The sequence below is a fragment of the Bison bison genome, unplaced genomic scaffold, assembly GCF_000754665.1.
Source record: "Bison bison bison isolate TAMUID 2011002044 unplaced genomic scaffold, Bison_UMD1.0 scf7180017864064, whole genome shotgun sequence".
In the NCBI taxonomy this organism is placed as follows: Eukaryota; Metazoa; Chordata; class Mammalia; order Artiodactyla; family Bovidae; genus Bison; species Bison bison.
The window spans coordinates 274,585-296,312 of NW_011494636.1; the positions used below are offsets into that span (position 1 = coordinate 274,585).

The 21,728-nt window shown below is 36.7% G+C and overlaps 1 protein-coding gene across 10 annotated transcripts in view; it reads right to left on the minus strand.

Annotated features, from left to right (window-relative positions):
• Window positions 1-21,728, minus strand: part of SDCCAG8 (serologically defined colon cancer antigen 8) — a 245,165-nt gene that overhangs the window by 183,173 nt on the left and 40,264 nt on the right. For all 10 annotated transcript variants that reach the window (XM_010836676.1, XM_010836675.1, XM_010836674.1 and 7 more), the window contains 3 exons: window positions 17,090-17,154; window positions 13,954-14,142; window positions 1,974-2,112 (listed from right to left, as the gene is read on the minus strand). In XM_010836676.1, coding sequence (XP_010834978.1) covers window positions 1,974-2,112; window positions 13,954-14,142; window positions 17,090-17,154 — 393 coding nt within the window. The remainder of the gene's footprint in view (window positions 1-1,973; window positions 2,113-13,953; window positions 14,143-17,089; window positions 17,155-21,728) is intronic.

Here is a 21,728-nt window from a genome sequence, read left to right on the forward strand (position 1 = left end):
TTATATGCAGAGTACATCATGAGAAACACTGGGCTGGAAGAAGCACAAGCTGGAATCAAGATTGCCGGGAGAAATATCAATCACCTCAGATATGCAGATGACACCACCCTTATGGCAGAAAGTGAAGAGGAACTCAAAAGCCTCTTGATGAAAGTGAAAGTGGAGAGTGAAAAGGTTGACTTAAAGCTCAACATTCAGAAAACGAAGATCATGGCATCTGGTCCCATCACTTCATGGGAAATAGATGGGAAAACAGTGGAAACAGTGTCAGACTTTATTTTTTGGGGCTCCAAAATCACTACAGATGGTGACTGCAGCCATGAAATTAAAAGATGCTTATTGCTTGGAAGGAAAGTTATGACCAACCTAGATAGCATATTCAAAAGCAGAGACATTACTTTGCCAACAAAGGTCCATCTAATCAAGGCTATGGTTTTTCCAGTTGTCATGTATGGATGTGAGAGTTGGACTATGAAGAAAGCCGAGCACCGAAGAATTGATGCTTTTGAACTGTGGTGTTGGAGAAGACTCTTGAGAGTCCCTTGGACTGCAAGGAGATCCAACCAGTCCATTCTGAAGGAGATCAGCCCTGGGATTTCTTTGGAAGGACTGATGCTGAAGCTGAAACTCCAGTACTTTGTCCACCTCATGGGAAGAGTTGACTCATTGGAAAAGACTCTGATGCTGGGAGGGATTGGGGCAGGAGGAGAAGGGGACAACAGAGGCTGGATGGCATCACCGACTCGATGGATGTGAGTCTGAGTGAACTCCGGGAGTTGATGATGGACAGGGAGGCCTGGCATGCTGCGATTCATGGGGTTGCAAAGAGTTGGACACGACTGAGCGACTGAACTGAACTGAACCATAACAAAGGCCTGGAAATGGCAATATGGAGTGATATGAATGCTAACCTCCTCCATCATAACCAAATGAGATGAGATGAACAGCAAAGGGCTCCACTGGGGGTTTTGAGGGTCATAATACCAGCAAGGGGCAGCTAAAGTTCATTACAAATGAAGAAGTAAGAGTGTTTGAAGAAACAATAAAGTATATTAGGGCATTTGGTCAGAATGAACATTACTTTCAAAAGGTATAGGGGCACTATGAAGGTCAAATGGTCTAGGAAGAGTTAAAGATGAACTGGACAGAGAAAAATGGATAAAGCAATGACTGAGGAGAAGTTTAATATGAAGTTGATTAGCCCAATAAAATAGTGATGCTACTATATGGCTTAGACCAATGCCATCTAAGAGCATTTTTTGTGATAATGGAAATGTCCTATATTGCACTGACTAATACAGTAATCACCAGCTACATGTGGCTACCAGGTACTTCAAGTGTGGCTAGTGTGTCTACAGAAAACACACAGCAACTTTAATGGTTTAAGGTGTGGCCCCCAACAGCAATGAATCAACAGTAACCTCCTACTATTCAAAGTGCTTAGAACACTGCCTGATCACTGTGTTAACTACTACTGACATTATCATTACCATTAAATGTGTTTGACTTCAGCATACAATGGATACCAATTCACAGCTAAAGATGCTATTAAATACACATATATTATTATTGTGGTATATCTGAATGTTCTCAAAATTTCCCAGGGACAGAGAAAAAAAGATCTGTCTTCAGTCATACATGAACATACAAAAATGGGTCACTATGGATGTTAACAGTTTCACTTAGCATTAAAAATTATCGGCAAATGAAAAGGTTAAGCATACAACTCTCTCAAAGTACCATACTACATTGTACTGTTCTTTCAATAGTGACATAGCAAGAGAATTTGCAGAGGAATAAGAATTCTCCAAAGAGCAAATGTGTTTAATTTAGAAATTCAGCACTAACAAACTGGTTTCCACTTTGTGTGTTTGGAAAAAAAGTTTAGTTATGGAGAATAAGCAAATAAGTATTCAGAAAAGAAAAGAAAAAGGAATTAAGGCAGGCTTTCATTTTAATCTTATTAGACTTGCCTTGGTTTTTTCAAAACTGGCGTCCTCAGTCATTTTCACAGCTTGTTTCACCTGCTTATAAGCACTTGCTTCTCTTTGCTGCACCTCTGTCAAGCTGTTCCTCACGGAAACTAGCACAGACATTAAGTCATCTCTTTCTCTGTCAGCACAAAAAGAACATTGAAAACAAGAAATGATCAAATGGTCAAGTATTCATAAGTCAGGGAGGAAAAAGCATTGATATGCATTAGAAGAAGAGCCAGGGCAGGCCAGCCCAGCACATGTTCAAGCACACCCCAGAGAAAGACCCTCTGTTGTCACTTGGTGAGGGGCAGGCTGAACGGCCGGAAGAGCGGCGAGCACTCATGGCAGGACTGTATCCGCGTGGGGTAATAACCTACTGTGGAGAGGACTGGCACACAGGGCTCCAGAGGAAAGCCCAGAAAGGAGGAAATTAGTTAAAAAGCTAAGTGTAGGTGGCGGAAAAGGAGAAAAAACTAACAAAGTTGTGAACGTGTGAAGGTCACTCAGTTGTGTCAGTCTGTGACCCTATGGATGATACCATCCATGGAATTCTCCAGGCCAGAATACTGGAGTGGGTAGCCTATCCCTTCTGTAGTGGATCTTCCCCACCCAGGAATTGAACTGGGGTCTCCTGCATTGCAGGTGGATTCTTTACCAACTGAACTATCAGGGAAGGTGGGAATCGTACCTCAAAGTAGAAGTAACCATGGTAAGAAGGGACTACTGAGGTTTTGTTTACACTACTGGCTCTCTGCTCTACTAGAACCAACATGTCTTTTTTTCTTTTCGTCTTCCTTTCACAATCCTCTTTTTGACAGTTCTTGGCTTCCCTGGTGGCTCAGATGGTAAAGCGTTTGCCTGCAATTCAGGAGACTCGGGTCCAATCCCTGGGTCGGGAAGATTCCCTGGAAAAGGAAATAGCAACCCATTCCAGTATTCTTGCCTGGAAAATCCCATGGTTGGAGGAGCCTGGTAGGTTTAGCCCACAGAGTCTCAAAGAGTCGGACATGACTAAGCGGCTTCACTTATGAATGAAAAACTTTCACCTACTTATGAAAGTATTTTTTCTTTCAATGGGTAGTACTGTTGGATTACTCAAATGCCTTGATTACACATAATATTTGTTATTTTACAAAATCTTACCCCCCTAGGTTTGATCATTGCCTAACTCTGCCCCCTTCTCAGCAATTCTCATAAAGCTAAGCTATTTCTTGGGGACAGAACTGAACTGAATGCCAAAATGCTTTGGCATGTAAAATAGCAGCAAGGTTCCAATCTCATGGATTAATTTAAGCAAACTCCACATAAAAGATTTCAGGATATCTGGAGCTCATCCACTGGATAAAAATGATCAATAGATCCCCCCAAAAGTGAGGTGGGAAACTTTCTATTAACACAAAACAAACAAAAAAAGTAAGTTGGACTGTTACTTATGCTATTCCATACTTTGTTAAAGAGCTCAAGTTTTAAACTGTGATTTCAAATTCACTTGAAGTAACTGCTGTAGCTTCTTTTTCATTGCCAAGTTCTGAACTATTGCTAAACAGTCAACTGTAAACTATTAATAAAGAGTTCATTTTAAGGAGTCCTAACTTAAAAGATTAAATCTCTGAGTTTGAATTACTTTCAAAATTGACCAATGTCTTGATTAAAAAATTTTCTTAAAAATAAAATAATTTAAACTATTTGTGGCATTTGGAAAACAGTCGTATTTTAAAAAATATGTAATACTGAACAAAGTTACATTATTAACAGTTTCATAAAAGCTCTTTTTGTTAAAAAAAGAATAAATTGCTCCAAGTATCATAAAATTTGTGGGAGCTGACTTCACTTTCACTTTTCACTTTCATACATTGGAGAAGGAAATGGCAACCCACTCCAGTGCTCTTGCTTGGAGAATCCCAGGGACAGGGAAGCCTGGTGGGCTGCCGTCTATGGGGTCGCACAGAGTCAGACATGACTGAAGCGACTTAGCAGCAGCAGCAGCAGTGATCTTCATTTTAGAATTTCCTGATTCACTTATTTTCAACTGAGAAAAATAATTTTTTTGTCTAAAGGAAATGAAAAAGGAGTGAATTATTTTGATCAAATATAATCAAACACAGTAATTATGTGAAAAAGTGGAAGAATCAAAGCAAGATTATTCTGGTTGAGTAAAAAACATTAAGTAAAATGCAAACAAAATCAATTTCATATTTATTTGCATTTCAGAAAATGCTCTAACATAAAAGGGACTAGCTTCATTGAGAATATGCAACCCAACTAGAACCTGTGTTTCCAAGTAGAAAATAAAAATTCACTCTTAAGGATAACAGGTCAATATCATATAGTTACCTTTCCTAAAGTTTTAGACCTACTAAGAAACCAAAGTCACTATTCAATGATACTCTTACCTATTCCTAATACTATACCACCATCAAACCTGAAGTTACAAATAAAAAGATTAACAAAAACCTCAGAATATATATTAACAAACAGGCCACAATAGGATCAAGTTTCTAACAAATTTGCTTCTTACAGGAGACTTACACTTAATATATTTAAACTATTTCTAGTATATCCTCTTGCTAAGAGTAGTCTGTCACACAGTACATACTCAGTGAAATAAATGGCGAAAGAATAAATGAATGAATAATGACTTTGCTACAGGAGGGTATCAAAGAGGGTAAGCAAAATTCTGTCCCAGTTCTAATATTTTACAGTTAAATTTTTTTTTAGTTCCCCCACCAGGGATCGAACCCATGTCCCCTTTGGGGAAGTCTGGAATCTTAACCACAGGACTACCAGGGAAGTCTCCTATGTCTAAATTTAAAAAGTCACTAGACTACTTAGAACTGGAAACAAAACAGTTTAATTGCTCTGGATCAAAAAATGTTCAGAACATGAGCTCACCAATTTCAGACTATTGAATGACAAAAAAATCATCAAAGATAAACCCTCAAATACTGTGGTGGCTCAGACAGTAATCTGCTTGCAATGCAGGAGAACCAGGTTCAATCCCTGGTTCAGGAAGATCTCCTGGAGAAGGAAATGGCAACCCACTCCAGTATTCTTGCCTGGGAAATCCCATGGACAGAGGCACCTGAAGGGCTGCACTCCAAGGGGTCACAAAGAGTCAGACACGACTGAGCAACTAACCCACACACACACACACACACACACACACAGAGATGTTTTGTTAAGGTCACCATTCAACAGTGAATCTGTAAAAGAATTGTACTAAAAATTTGTGCAACCACTGGACTGACACACTATGATTTTATGTAAAAGAAATGTAATATATGCTTCAAGGTGGCCCTCAGGCCATCTGAAAAGTTCAGGAGAGATACTTAAATTACACATAGGCTTACAGGTGCCACTAGCAATTCTGGCAATTTAGGACTATCTAAATTTGGCAATTTAGGGCTTCCCTGGTAGCTGAGATGGTAAAGAATCTACCTGCAACGTGGGAGACCTGGGTTCAATCCCTGGATCTGGAAGATCCCCTGGAGAAGGGAATGCCTACTTGCTCCCAGTATTCTTGCCTGGATAATTCCATGGACTGAGGAGCCTGGCAGGCTATAGTCCATGGGGTTGCAAAAGAGTGGGGCATGACTGAGACTAACACACAGGACTATCCACTCAGTCACTGCATTTTTTATTTGTTTTGTTTCAACTTAGCCAGCCCACATACCAAATAGCAAGCACTTGAAAAAACAACCCTAGGTATGTGAGCCCTGTCCTCAATATAAGGCTTCCTATGGGGCCCACTAAGTAAAGAATCTGCCTGTAATGTACGAGATGCAGGAGAGGAAGATTTGATCCCTGCGGTGGGAAGATCCCCTGGAGAAGAGCATGGCAACTAAATCCAGTATTCTTGCCTGGAGAATTCCATGGACAGAGAAGACTAGCAGGCTACAGTCCGTGGGGTCGCAAAGAGTTAGACCCAACTGAAGTGAACGAAAATGCGTGCAACATAAGGCCCTGCTTCCTGTCCCATTTCTATGTTCATCTGGCCGACACCTTCTTGAGTTTTTTTCTCCTGTACTTCAGCCCCATGCTACTACTCATTATCTGTCCTTCAGAAACGGTCAATGCTGGCCACCCAGACTAACTAGTCAGCTGCAGTGCTGCTCCTAGTCCATAGTGCCAGCCCAAAGCCAGGCCTGGGCAAGCCTCTTACAATGGCAAGTCATACAAACTTACATGATACATCAGTGTGAGAGTGAGAGGGCCATCTCCCATGGCAAAAGTTCTTTAACTGCTTAAAAACACCATGGGAATGTTTTGATGAGTGTGATCACGGAGTTTTTCAAACAAAGCAAGCAATACAGCATTAATCCTGCAACATGCCATGATGCAGATGATAGAGCAGCTGAGGCAGAAAATGAAGTAAGAAGCAGGGGTGTCGCTTCTAGGATGAACTAACAATCATGTAGTATTTAAGGAAAGTAGTATTTAAGGAACCTAGAGCAACAATCAGAGCAAAAAGGACTGAGAAAGTCTCTGAATAATCTTGGCCAATGTTTATATACGGAAAAGAGAGGAGTTGGTCTGATACACACGTGAGCTTCATCTTGAAATATGGAGTACTCCATATTTAATTCCTTCAATTCCTAAGCTATTCCACAGTTACTAGCAGTTTTAAGATTTATTAAACATCACTGTTTTTAAAAGAAAGTCTAGAAGGCTGACTACAACATTTCCTTGTTCCTCATTTCTGGGAAGTTCCCACTACAGTCTTTCTTTTTCTCTTGGTTTTCTGTGTATGTGTGTAAGAGAGATAATGAATTCTCTTTTATTCTTAAGCAGTTATCCTTAGTTTTTTTAATTTTCTTTTTTAAAAACTGAAATATAGTTGCAAAGCAAGCTATACAGAAGATTGCTTGGCTATCATATGGGTGATTGGCTAAAAAATCAACAAAGTAGCTTAAAATTGGTACCACAATACTACATTTTTCAATAGAGACCAAGACACACTTTTAATTTATCATATTTGGGATACAACTTCAAAAATTTCACATTAGAGTCATGCAGGAAATACTACAGTACAGTTCATTGAGGGTTCAGGCTTTTTAATTATGCTTAAAACTAGAAATCGAACCTAAAAAGTTTTGGCCACTCTTCAAAGTCAGCATAAGATTCAATATTTAGCTTTCTGCATTAGTAAATTGAAAGAAACTGAACACCAGCTTAGGCCATGGGAATAATACAGACAATGATTTTCACTGACAGTAAAAGTAGAAGCCTTCCGCAGTATACTGTTATTAAAGTAGAATATGAGTCAATGACATGCTGACAAAGCAGAAAACTGAACTGAAAAGGTTGACATTTATTCTAAGAGGCTAAGAGCTGAAATATAGGATAGAGACAAAGGAATATGTAACTGGGCAAGAATCTAATTTCTAAATGACTGCCAGGCTTGGAATCAATGTAAACATTGTAGCTTCCTTTTAAGACATTTTACTTATAACACAGAAGTGAAAGTGAAGTCACTCAGTCATGTCCGACTCTGCAACCCCATGGACTGTAGCCTACCAGGCTCCTCCATCCACGGGATTTTCCAGGCAATAATACTGGAGTGGGTCACCATTTCCTTCTCCAGGAGATCTTCCCGACCCAGGGATTGAACCCAGGCCTCCCACATTGTAGGGTTAGGGTTAGAAGGATAATATGAAATCAATATAATAGGAAAAAGAAACACTGCTTTTTATTTGCTGACTGGTTTTCCCTGACTAGTTTATCTTAGAATATCCTCTTCATCTGCATGACTTTGAATATGCTTTTTTCATTTTAAAATTAATCTTTCATTAAATTCTTCTTATAATAAATGAATTACCAATATGGTTAAAATTGGTAATTAAAATTTCAATGTGTTAAAAAGCAGAGACATCACTTTGCCAACAAAATCCATATAGTAAAGCTATGGCTTTTCCAGTAGTCATGTACAGATGTGAGAGTTGAACCATAAAGATGGCTGAGTGAAAAGAATTGATGCTTCGAATTGTGGTGCTAGGAAATACTCTTAAGAGTCTCTTGGATTGCAAAGAGATCAAATCAGTCAATCCTAAAGGAAATCAATCCTGAGTATTCATTGGAAGGACTGATGCTGAAGCTCCAATACTTTGGCCAGCTGATGTGAAATGCTGATTCATTGGAAAAGACCCTGATGCTGGGAAAGACTGAGTGCAGGAGGAGAAGAGGGCAGCAGAGGAAGAGATGGTTAGAAAGCATTACTGACTCAATGTACATGAATGTGAGCACTCTGTGGGAGACAGTGAAGGACGGGAGAGCCTGGTGTGCTGCAGTCCATGGGGTCACAAAGAGTCAGACACAACTTAGCAACTGAACAACAACAGTGGTTAGAGACTGCTTAACACACACGGTCAGTTTCAATGCCTTCTTCTACTTCTCCGGTGGTAATCACTGTTAAATATCGGGATTATTCTTTTGCATCTTTTTCTATGCACATGTATTCATCTGGTTGTGAGTGAGCCTCTAAGAAAATACAAATAGTTTCCTGCCAGGTATGTCTTTCTTATCTTTTTTTCATTTTTTTTTCCTTCAATAACATATTTTGGAGCTTAGTTGAACATTAGTACATACAGATCTACTCCATTCTCTTTTTTTTTTTTTTAATTTTTTTTAATTAATTTTATTTTATTTTTAAACTTTACATAATTGTATTAGTTTTGCATAAAATTTCATACTTTATCTAAACTGAAGCCCAGTTATTCTTGTTTAAGGGATATTTATTTAGGTTGTTTACATCTAAAAGGAAAACCTACTGGTTTCTTCTATACTTTCTATGCTCACAATACTTCTGCTACCACATCTGTAGATTTCCCACACATAGCAATTCTCTAATTCTGAGTGGCTACTAACTCAATTCTGATACCAACTGCCTGGAATTGACACAAACCCTGCAGGTTAAGGTTCAGTCCCACATAACAATCTCAACTTTAGGTTCCAATTGTAAGTCCCAGGTACCTTGTATCTCTTCTGACCAAAAACCATGGATTTCCATGATCCTTTCCAGTGCAAAATTATTTGCTAGAACAGCTCACAGAACTCAGGAAAGTGTTTTCCTTAATATTGCTCACTTATAATCATGAACAGATAAATAGAAGAGATCACTAGACAAAGGTATGTGGGAAGGTGTGTGGAGCTTCCACATCCTGTCTGGTGTCACATTCTAGTACTCAATGTGTTGACCAATCCAGAAGCTCCCTAAACTCCATTGTTTAGAGTTTGTCTAGAAGTTCCACAGGCATGATTGATTAAATCATTGGCCATTAATGCCTGGACTTCATCTCCAGCTCTTTCCCTTCCTAAAGGTTGTGAAGTAGAGATTGAAAATTCCAATCTTCTAATTATATGGATGGTTTCTGTGGCAACCAGCATTCTCATCCTTAGTCAAAAGTCATCTTAATATAAACTCATGGGCTTAATAATTAACAACCTATTGCAGAAGCAGAGGAAAAACACAAATGTTAGTACAAAATACATACTTATTGCTTTTACCACTTAGAAAAATACAGAAGTTTTAGGAGTTCTATGCAAAGAATGGGAAATGAAGACAAAAATATGTATTTCTTATCAAATGACAATATCATAACAGCATTACAAATAATGCTGCAAATAGAGTTCCCTACAAATGCCCTATTATGGTATACATACATTCTCTAGTGTAGATTTTGAAACATGTAATACACAATTTAAATATTAATGAACAGTGCTAAATTACCCTCAAAAGTAGTGTCAATCTATACTTCCATTAGCAGTATATGAAAATACAGACTTATTCATAGCCTCATCAATTCTTGAGACCACTAATCTTTTTAAAATTTTCACCAGTTTGATAGTTGGCATTTTTAAACTGGTATTTCCTTGAATGAGGCTTTGTTGGTGGCTCAGCAGTAAAGAATTCACATGTAATACAGGAGTTGCAGGTTTGATCCCTGTGTCAGGAAGATCATCTGGAGAAGGAAATGGCAACCCATTCTACTATTGCCTGAAAAATCCCATGGACAGAGGAGCCTGGTGGATTATAGTCCATGGGGTTGCAAAAGTTGGACACAACTTAGTGATCACCATTTTCTTAAATAATAACACCACCACCATTTTCTTGAATAATAACAGAATGAATAGCTTAAATGGCAAAATGACAACAAATAACAAACGTTGGCAAGGATGGAAGAAAAGGCAACTCTAGAGCACTGTTGGTGGAAACGTAAATTAGTAAGCTGTTAGGTAAAACAGTATGAAAGTTCCTCGAAAAATTTAAAGTACCCAAAGAACTACCATACGGTCCAGAAATTCCACTTCTGGGTAGTTTTCAGAAGAAAACAGAAACAGAAATCCAAAAGGATGTAGACGCCCCTATGTTCACTGCAGCCTGATTTCCAATAGCCATTATACAGAAGCAACAGACATGTCCATCAAAGAACAGAATAAAGAGGATGAGGTAGACGTGTATAAATACACATGCATAAACAATGAAATATTACTCAGCTATACAATGGCTGAATGAAATGAAATGAAATCTTGCCATCTGCAACAATACAGATGGACCTAGAGGGTATTATGCTAAGCAAAATAAGTCAGACAATAAAACATGATTTCATTTATGTTTGGAAAATCTGAATAACAAAACATGAACTAATGTAACAGAACAGAAACAGAATCAGATACAAGCAGGGGGTTGCCAGAGGGGAGGGTTTTAGGAAGATGAGTAATATAGGTAAATGAGATTAAGGTTATTTATTTTGAAACTTAAGTCAAAGGATGACATGTGCAGCATGGGAAATACAGTTAATAATATTGTAATAATTTTACATGGTGACAGGTTTAACTAGACTTATGGTGGTGATCATTTTGTAATGTATAGAATTATCAAATCACTATATTGTGCACGTGGAACTAACATGGTATTGTGGGTCAGTTACACTTCAATTAAAAAAAAGAATGAATACTTAACTCGTGCATTATCATCCTCTTTTATTGCTTACCAATTCCTATCCTATACCTACTTTGCAACTGGGAAGTTTTTCTTTTCTGTTTCTTTTAAAAGAAATTATTTATACATTGTACCAAAAACTTTTTTCTATAAAATATAAATATTTTCCTATCTTTTAGTTTAGTTTGCAATATTGTATCATAAGTAAGTTTTTGTGTTAGTGGAGTCAAATGTAACATTTTATTTTCCCTTTTGACTTACTTTCCTCATCATGCTCAGAACTTTAATTAGCCCAAGTCCATAAAGATGTTTTTCTATATTTTCTCCTAATACTTTTGTAGTCTAGAAATCATATCTAGGTCTTTAAACCATCTTGAATTTACTTTTGTGAAGTATGATTCCATTCTTTTTTCAAATATAAACAAGCAAATTTTTAACTTCTCTGAGTCTCAGTTTCCTTAGTTGTAGAATGACGGCAATCTACTTACCTCATCAATGTTTAACTATTAAAAGACATTATGTTTTAAATTTCCTGGTACAATCCTTGGTATATTAGAAATGTTTATTACACATCAGTTTTATCTGAAAATATATTTAACATACATTTAATAGATTGTCACTATGTGAAATACTAGCGTGCGTGCTCAGTTGCGTCCGATTCTTTTCAACCCCGTGGACTGTAGCCTGCCAGGCTCCTTTGTCCATGGAATTTTCCAGGCAAGAATGCTGGAGTGGGTTGCCATTTCCTTCTCTAAGGGATCTTTCTGACCCAGCCTGTATCTCCTGCATTGGCAGGTGGATTCTTTATCACTAAGCCACCTGGGAAGCTGATATGTAATAAATATGAATAAGTTAATACTATATTTAATAATTAATATAATATTTAACAAATAGCAAGGCCATCAGTGCAGATCATGAAAAGTAACAGTGGAGAAATTTAGTTTTTATATAACAACCAATAAATTAGTCACATGTGGAAACCATGGTTGTGGGACATTTTTACTATTTCCAAGTATAGCAGGTACAGATGGGTTTTAATATTTATAGAGCTTTTATAATATGGAAGGAAATGTTTGAAGCAATATATAGGTATGCATTCAACGTTCCCTCAAAAATAATACTATTAGGTACTTTTACCTCCATTTTCAAGTGGGGGAATTGAGGCATGAGAGGATTGAACCCAGGTCTCCTGCATTGCAGGTGGTCTCCTACACTGCAGGCAGATTCTTTACCAACTGAGCCACCAGGAAAGCCCTAAACAAAGTAAGCTGGCAGTAGAACCAAAGTATGGATCCAGGCAGTTTGACTCAAAAGCTAACACTCGAGTCACAAGGCTAAGCTGCATCCATAATATTCCAAGAGGTGGTATTGAATATTATTCACCAAAACAAAGGAAGACTTCAAACTCAGGGAAGTAAATTCATTCATCAAAGGTCAAAACTGACTTTAATGACCAAGTCTTTTCATTCTCGACACCAGTTCCAATTAGAGGATCTCTGATGTTAACAAAGTTATGACCAACCTAGACAGCGTATTAAAAAGCAGAGACATTACTTTGCCAACAAAGGTCTGTCTAGTCAAGGCTATGGTTTTTCCAGCAGTCATGTATGGATGTGAGAGTTGGACTATTAAGAAAGCTGACCTCTGAAGAATTGATGCTTTTGAACTGTGGTGTCGGAGAAGACTCTTGAGAGTCCCTCGGACTGCAAGGAGATCCAACCAGTCAATCCTAAGGGAAATCAGTCCAGAATATTCATTGGAAGGACTGATGCTGAAGCTGAAACTCCAATATTTTGGCCATCTGATGCAAAGAACTGACTCATCTGAAAAGACCCTAACGCTGGGAAAGATTGAAGGTAAGAGGAGAAGGGGATGACAGAGGATGAGATGGTTGGTATCACCGACTCAATGGACATGAGTTTGAGCAAACTCCGGGAGTTGGTGATAGACAGGGAGGCCTGGCATGCTGCAGTCCATGGGATCGCAAAGAGTTGGACACGACTGAGCGACTGAACTGAACTGATGTTAACAATAAACGCCAAAATGTCTTGTCATATAAACAGCAATTTACTGAGTGTCTGCTACAGACCAAGTACTCTTCTAGAAGCCAGGGATATAGAAATAAAACACAGTTGCTGCCTGCAAGTATACACAATATATTATAAAGTTAGAGAAGGAAGGCGGCTAAGTCAATTGAGGACAAAATGGGGTAAGGCTGGTGAGAGAATATTTCTACGAGGAAGTGATGTTTGGGCTATTTAAATAAACCCAAAAAAGACAGAAAAATGTGACCCTGAGCACAGAAAAAAGCAGAGGGCATGTGAGAGAGAACACCCACTATAAATCATCCCTGGATACTGTATTAAATAATAATCCTCAACTTCTACAGAATAAAATTTTCATAGGAAAAGGTTTCCTCTGGAATAGTGAAAACAAAAGAAAGATGTACCCAGAGAACTGTAATATTTCAGCCTAGATGAAAACTTTGACTCCATAAAAACTCACTTGTAATTTGTCCCTGATCAGTCCTCAAATATTAACAAATGGGATACAGTGGATCTTTCTTCCAGCATACTCATAATATTCTTCATGGCAAGCACATATTAAAGACTTGATAAAAAAAAAAAAACTCACTTTATACTACAGCAGGGAAATCTGAAATTGGGCAAAATCAAGAGAATTCCTCTCAAACTCAGTGCTGTAATGAATAGTGCTGGATCTTCAATTACAGAGTCATAGAAATGAACAGAATTATAAAGGCTATCTACTTCAATCCTCTCATTTAAAGATGAGACTGAAACCAACAAAGATAAAATTATTTGTCTGAAATGACTAGATTATACACAGTTGGCAGAACCTACATATTCTTTCTTTAATATAGCTACAATGAAGGGACCTTAGAAAATTTATTTTATTTGAAGCTTAACATTAATCACATTTAGCATGTGATTTAGCATGGGGATAAAAAAAACTATAATGCCCATGTAAAGATATGGGTTTCCATGTTACCAACAACCCCACATACAGAAGCATACTTACTTAGTCAGTCTTTCAATGGTTTGTATGTGAACATTATTATGGGTTTGGGAAAGAACAGCTTCATGCTGAGCACATTTCAAACAAAGACCACCAACACGGTTAGAAATATTAGCAGCAAGTAGAGACTCTTTATGCTTTAGTCGCTCTTTAAGATCTTCACAGTTTTTCTGATATTCAGCTAAGTCTTTCCTAAAGAGAAGGGAAAAAAGCTTTAGCAAGTGGACATAGCAGGGGAAGAAGTTAGGATAAACTGAAAAAGTAGCACTAACATATATATACTATCGTGTGTAAAATAGAAAATAGATAGATAGTGGAAAGCTGCTATATAACACAGGGAGCCCAACCTAGAGCTCTGTGACAACCTAGAGGGGTGGGACTGGGGACGGGGAGACTCAAGAGGAAGGAAGGGGAGACTCAATGTGAATGATTCACATTGTTGGGAGGCAGAAACCAATAAAACATAGTAAAGCAATTATCATCTGATTAAAAATTTTTTTAAATGTCCAGGTAAAAGTATACTACTTTTAAATGTATCATCACAGTGATAACTACTATCATTTACTGGTGTTTACCTTATTAGGTGCTTTTTATACAATACCTTATTCTTACCACAACCTGGAGATATAGATGTGATTATCCGAATTGACCCTTTGAATAAAGTGAGACTTGAAAATATTAAATTTAAAGCTGTTTTAAGATTTTAACACAAACTAGTGTGCCTCTGATACTGGCTCTCTTTTCAAGGGTTCCCATCTCTTCCCCAAAATAAAACTCCAAATATAAATCCTAAATAGTTTCTCTCAATAAAGGGATAACACAATATCCTTAAATTGAGGGAAATATCCTATTTCAAGTGTTAACTCTTTAAAATTTATAAAGAGAACCTTAAAAGATTGTATAAAGGATATGGATTTTATGCATGAGTAATTTATTACTGCCCATTTTTCTTCAGTAAAAAAAATCAACTAACCACAAAGTTCTACAAAGGACTGACAGTGGGCTACAGAAAGAAGTCAGAATTCAGCAGACATAAGATTTCACAAGTAGCAGCTATTGGCTGGAAATATACAGCTTGATAATGAAAGGGCAGAGGAATTGTGTGTGTGTGTGTTCTTCATTTGTTTGTTTGTTTTAATGGGATAGTTCCTGGACAAGGTTTTTCTTTATGTTGATCTGTTAAGGATTAAATGACCAGTATATGGATTGTATTTGCCTTCCCCTTCCCTAAAAAGTTTTGGTAAAGTCAACTTAGGTAACTGAGATTCCTTGCACATGTATCTCTTTCATATTGCATTTTTTTAAAAAAAGTCCTAACTTAAAGAAATTGTTCTTAAATTCTTAAGACTGCAGAAGGCAGGCACTTTATCTCTGGCTCAGACTACTCTCTATAGATAAATTCAGGGATCTATAGCCATCCTAATGTGTTCCCTGTCACAAAGGAGAAGCCAACAGTCAAGACATCTGGTTGATACACACTTTGTCGACTCTTGGGATTTGGGGGGCTTTCAGACAGCCTGGAAGAGGTGGAAAAGATCTACGGGACATCTAAAGGTTAAAAAAAAAAAAGGCAAATCTAATGACACTCTGAAGCAGAAAAAAAGGAGCTGTTTATATCTTTTTCCCAAGATAATATCTACAACATAATGTTTCCTTTTAAGTATCATGTAGAAAAGGTCTGATGGTTGGATGGCATCACCAACTCAATGGACATGAGTTGGAGCAAACTCTGGGACATGGTGAAGGACAGAGAAGCCTGGCACACTGCAGTCCAGTGGTCACAAAGAATTGGACACAACTTAGTGACTGAACAACAACACAGTCTGACTTTCGAAAGCTTTGTAAAAAGAACTTCAGAAGTACATTCCAAAGTCAAAGAGTCTCCATTACTATTTCCGTCAGCTTCAAATTCAAAACACTCAAGTAGATTCAGTTACATGAAAAGGCAAACAGAAAATTAAAAAAATAGGTAACATAAAACTAGAGTTTCCAAGACCAGTGATTTTATTTCTTTCTCTAAGAAAATGTTTCTTTAAATAATCTTAAATTATGCTATAAGAAAATGAAGAAACAGAAGAATGCAGGGAACAAAGTCTGGTCCATTGCAAGGTGATATTTCAATGCCACGCAAGACTGCATAGTTGAATTGTGAATAGAACCAAATAAGTCATATTTCCATAAAATAGTGAGCTGGAAATATATCACTAAATACTGAAGAACCAAAACACAATAGAAATCAAACTATAGCAAAGCAAGAAAACAAAAAATAGACCATTTTATAAAAGTTTAGGTTTCTTCATGAAAAATCAAGATCTCTATAGAAATCCTCAACCTTATAAGGCATGAAAGGCGTAAGAATATATTAAAATAAATGAATAACTACATTTATAGCAAGAAGCCATGAGTTCTGGTTCTTGGTAGTACTTTAGTTATGGCCCTAGACAATATATGGCCTGTTAAATTTTATTTCAAAAATAAAATTTACTAAAATAAAATTACAAAAATATTTTAAAGGTTATTTCATTAGAAAAGATTTCATTACCACTATTTCAATTAACCCTTAACTTAAAAAATTAATTCCTGTATCTTTTCCTACTCATAATATAGAACAAATCACTAATGGTTGACCTATAATATATAGGCTCTATTGGGATTTTTGAAAACATATCAAAAAAGTACATGAAAATTTGTATATACTCAAATCTGCCAAGGATATAAAAACTCAAACTATTATACTACTATTGCAATTTTAAAATTAGATGAAGACCTCCTATTGAAGAAAAAAAATGCTTCTAATTTGAAAATTACAGTGCTTTATTTTATATTATTTTATTTTAAAAGCATAATTTCTATAAGAAGAGCTACTAATTCCTTTTTCTATATGAGAACATAATATTTTACAGCTGATGAAGGGATAAAATTTATAATTTAGCTCACATTTCTTTGAAACAGGATTCGAAAAAGGACCTCACAAATCCCTTTAGCCTTTACTAATCTCAGGAATTTTCATGTAGTGTACACAAAATTACATCAAGCAATTCCTATATTGACTAAAACTGAAATTTCAGTAAACATTCAAACATATTTTTAAGATCATCATGATTTTGCCAATGACTTTAAGTAGATGATAATACTTTACCTCAAAAACGTCAATTGAGATTCCAGGATTTCACTCTTTTCCTCATAAGTAAGTTTTAGTCTCTCCTTTAGAAAAGAAAAAAAATGTGCATTTTGTCCATGTCCTGTGTTTTAATTATTAATATTAAAATCAGTTATTTCTTTTTACCCAGGAGGAAAATCAATGTGCCCTCTCTGGAATCACTTTCCCTCTTCCACTCCAAACATTCTATTTTTATTGAGTGAAAGCCTATAAAGAACTACTGAGTCATAAAATGGTGATTACTAATAAAAAAGTTTTTTTTTTTTTCAAAACTGCATTCTTATTTCTAAAAGTATGACTCTGGGCAAAACCAATTATAGCCCATAAAGTCCATGAGGGCAAGGATCAAATCTTCCTGGAATCTCCCATTGTGATTGCTGCATAGCTGATGCACCAAAAAATATTAATATGTGTTGGATGAATGATAAAAGTTATAAATCACAGTATGATAGACCAAAGTGATATATAATCCACAAGCCTCAGCTGATATCCAGTTTTTCTTTAATTCTAAGATAAAAACACTGCTACCTCCAAGAGCTTATATTCTAAGCAGAAACAGCAAGACAGATGAACAAATATAATTATATATAATTTACACTTGTGAAAATACAGAAGGTAAAATGAATTAGAAAAGGCAGGAACTTGTAATTTAGCTGAAGAGAAGTAGAGAAGGCTTCATGTGAAGAGATGCTAAGACTTGGATAATTTCCAATAGAGCAAAAGGCACAGTGGCTGGAGAAAGTGTGCTGTATATCTGGTCAAAAAGTAGTTCAGTATCACTAGAATGTAGAATGCTAGATGGGACAGTAGATGAGATGAGCTGATAAGGTAAGGTGGACAGTGAGAAGAATGAATATATGAAGACTTTTATTTAGTACATACAACTAAATAAAAGCCTCTACATAGCTGAAGCACTGGATGAATATTGAAATCTTTTTATCAGCACTGAATCTTATATTACACTGAAGGATATGTAAAAGAGATCATTACAAATGAAGACATTGCAAATAAATAACAGATAAGCTGCTGAACAAAAGTAATGAAGTAGCTACTTATAAAACAGAAACAACTCACAGACTTAAAGAATGAACTAATGTTTGCCATGAGGGGGAAGAATGGGGGGAAAGAGATAGTTATAGAGCTTGGATCGACATGTACACACTATTATATTAAAATGGATAACCTATAAGGACTGACTGTAGCACAGGGAACTCTGCTCAACATTATGTGGCCACCCAGATGGGAGTGGAGTTTAAGGGAGAATGGATACATGTTCATGCGTGGCTGAGTCCCTTTGCTGTACACCTGAAACTATAACATTGTTAATTGGCGATACTCCGATATAAAATAAAAAATTAAAAAAAAAAGAGTAATCAAGCAGCAAAGATAGAAAATATTTAGTACAAAGCTGTAAACAAGCATAATTCATAGAATTTTTTTCTTTAGTGTTAAATTTTATTTATTTTTATTAAGTATAGTTGATTTACAATATTGTTTCAGGTGTACAGTCAAGTGATTTCAGTTCAGTTCAGTTGCTCAGTTGTGTTCAACTCTTTGCGTCCCCATCAACTGCAGCACGCCAGGGTTCCTTGTCCATCACCAACTCCGGAGCTTGCTCAAACTCATGCCCATCAAGTTGGTGATGCCATCCAGCCATCTCATTCTCTATTATCCCCTACTCCTCCTGTCTTCAATCTTTCCCAGGATCAGGGTCTTCTCCAATGAGTCAGTTCTTCACATTAGGTGGCCAAAGAATTGGAGCTTCAGCTTCAGCATCAGTCCTTCCAATGAATATTCAGGACTGATTTCCCTTAGGATTGATTGGTTGGATCTCCTTGCAGTCCAAGGGACTCTCAAGAGTCTTCTCCAACACCACAGTTCAAAAGCATCAATTCTTTGCTGCTCAGATTTCTTTATAGTACAACTCTCACATCCACTTATGACTACTGGAAAAACCCTAGCTTTGACAAGATGGAACTTTGTCAGCAAAGTAATGTCTCTTTTAATATACTGTCTAGGTTGGTCATAGCTTTTCTTCCAAGGAGCAAATGTCTTTGAATTTCATGGCTGCATTCACCATCTGCAGTGATTTTGGAACCCAAGAAAATAAAGTCTGCCACTGTTTCCACTGTTTCCCCATCTATTTGTCATGAAGTGGTGGGACCAGACGCCATGATCTTCGTTTTCTGAATGTTGAGTTTTAAGCCAGCTTTTTCACTCTCCTCTTTCACTTTCATCAAGAGGCTTTTTTTAGTTCCTCTTCACTTTCTGCCATAAGTGGTGTTATCTGCATATCTGAGGTTATTGTTATTTCACCCGGCAGTCTTGATTCCAGCTTATGCTTATTCCAGCCCAGCATTCCGCATGATGTACTCCGCATATGTTAAATAAGCAGGGTGACAATATACAGCCTGATGTACTCCTTTCCCGATTTGGAACCAGTCTGTTGTTCCATGTCCAGTTCTAACTGTTGCTTCTTGACCTGCATACAGATTTCTCAGGAGGCAGGTAAGGTGGTCTGGTATTCCCATTTCTTGAAGAATTTTCCAGATTGTTGTGATCTACACAGTCAAAAGCTTTGGTGTAATCAATAAAGCAGAAATAGATGTTTTTCTGGAATTCTCTTGCTTTTTCAATGATCCAGCATGTGTTGGCAATTTGATCTCTGGTTCCTCTGCCTTTTCTAAGTCCAGCTTGAACATCTGGAAGTTCATGGTTCACATACTGTTGAAGCCGTACTTGGAGAATTTTGAGAATTACTTTGCTAGCATGTGAAACAAGTGCAATTGTGTGGTAGTTTGAACATTTTTTGGCACTGCCCTCTTTTGAGTTTGGAATGAAAACTGACTTTTTCCATTCCTGTGACCACTGCTGAGTTTTCCAAATATGTTCCATTATAGGTTATTATTAGATACTGAATATAATTCCCTGTGTAACATAGTAAATCCTTGTTGCCTACCTATTTTATGCATAGTAGCTTGTACCTGTTAATCCCATACTCCTAATTTGTCCCTCCTTCACTCCCTCTCTCCTTTGTCAACCATAATTTGCTTTCTATGTCTGTGAGTCTGTTTCTGTTTTGTATATAGATTTATTTGTACTATTGTTTTAGATTTCACGTAAAAGTGGTATCATATAGAATTTGTATTTCTCTTTCTTCACTAAGTATGATATTTTCTAGGCTCATCCATGTTGCTACAAATGACAATATTTCATTCTTTTTATAGCAGAGTAACATTTCATCATATATATATAAACAATATATTTTAAGCCAATTGTCTGGTGATGGACACGAGTTGCTTCCATGTCTTGGCTATTGTAAATAATGATGCTATGGACACTGGGGGGCATGAGTCTTCTCAAACAGGAGGTTTCATTTCTTGGGAGGATAAATACTCAGGAGTGAATATCATATGGTAGCTCTATTTTGAGTTTTTCAGGGAACCTCCATACTATTTCCCATAGTGGCTGCACCTATTTACACTCCCACTAACCGGGCACAAAGGTTCCCATCTCTCCACATCTCTCCAGCATTTATCATTTGTATACTTTTTGATGATAGCCATTCTGACTAGTGTGAAGTGATACCTCACTAAGGCTTTGATTTGCATTTCTCTAATAATCTCTTTTTATGTGCCTGTTGGTCATCTATATATCTTCTTTGGAAAAATGTCTGTCTGGGTCCTCTGTCCATTTTTGATTGGGTTATCTGTTTTTTTGGTATTGAGTTATGGGATATTTCTATCTTTGGATATTAACCCCTTGTTGGTCACATAGTTTGCTGATATTTTCTACTATGCTATGGGTTTTGTTGTTGGTTTCCTTTGCATAGTAAAAGTTTTTAGGTCCCACTTATTTATTTTTGCTTTTATTTCTTTTGCCTAGGGATACCAATCTAAGAAAATATTGCTAAGATTTATGTCAGAGAATGATTTGCTTATGTTCCCCTCTAGGAGTTCTACCTACTCATGTAAAACTGACAGAATTTTATGACTGAATAGATGTGGGGGAGAAAAAGACATTAAAAATAACCCTGGGTTGTTGACTTGAACAAAACCAGATGAATGCTGATGCTAAAGATTTTTCCAGAGTGAGAAAAGGAAATAAAATGGAACCATTAAAATATTCAACTAATTCAAAAGAAGGCAGGAAAGGAAAAAAAAGAAAAGGTGAAGAAATAGCTGAAGGAGAAAAAAAGACATAACAAGATAGTAGATTTAAAGCCAAGTATACACATAATCATGTTTAAAGGACAGATATTGTCAGATTGGATAAAAAAAGCAAAACTCAACTATATGCTGTCCACAAGAAACCTATATTAAATATGAAGACATAAGTATGTTAAAAGTAAAACAATAGGAAAAAAATACAATGATAACACTAATCAAAAGCAAGTAGGAGTCAGTCAAAACAAAAATACCATGGAGTTTTCTCTATACTAGCACTGAAGAATAAGAAAATGAAAACTTTAAATATGTATATTGCTTATGATAATACTGTAAAAAAATCTAGAGGTTAATTCTAAAGAAAGATGTGTAAGGCCTTTATTCAGAAACTATAAAAAAAAAAAACTGAAAAAATTAAAGATGACCTAAATAGAGTGATTGGAGAAGGCAAT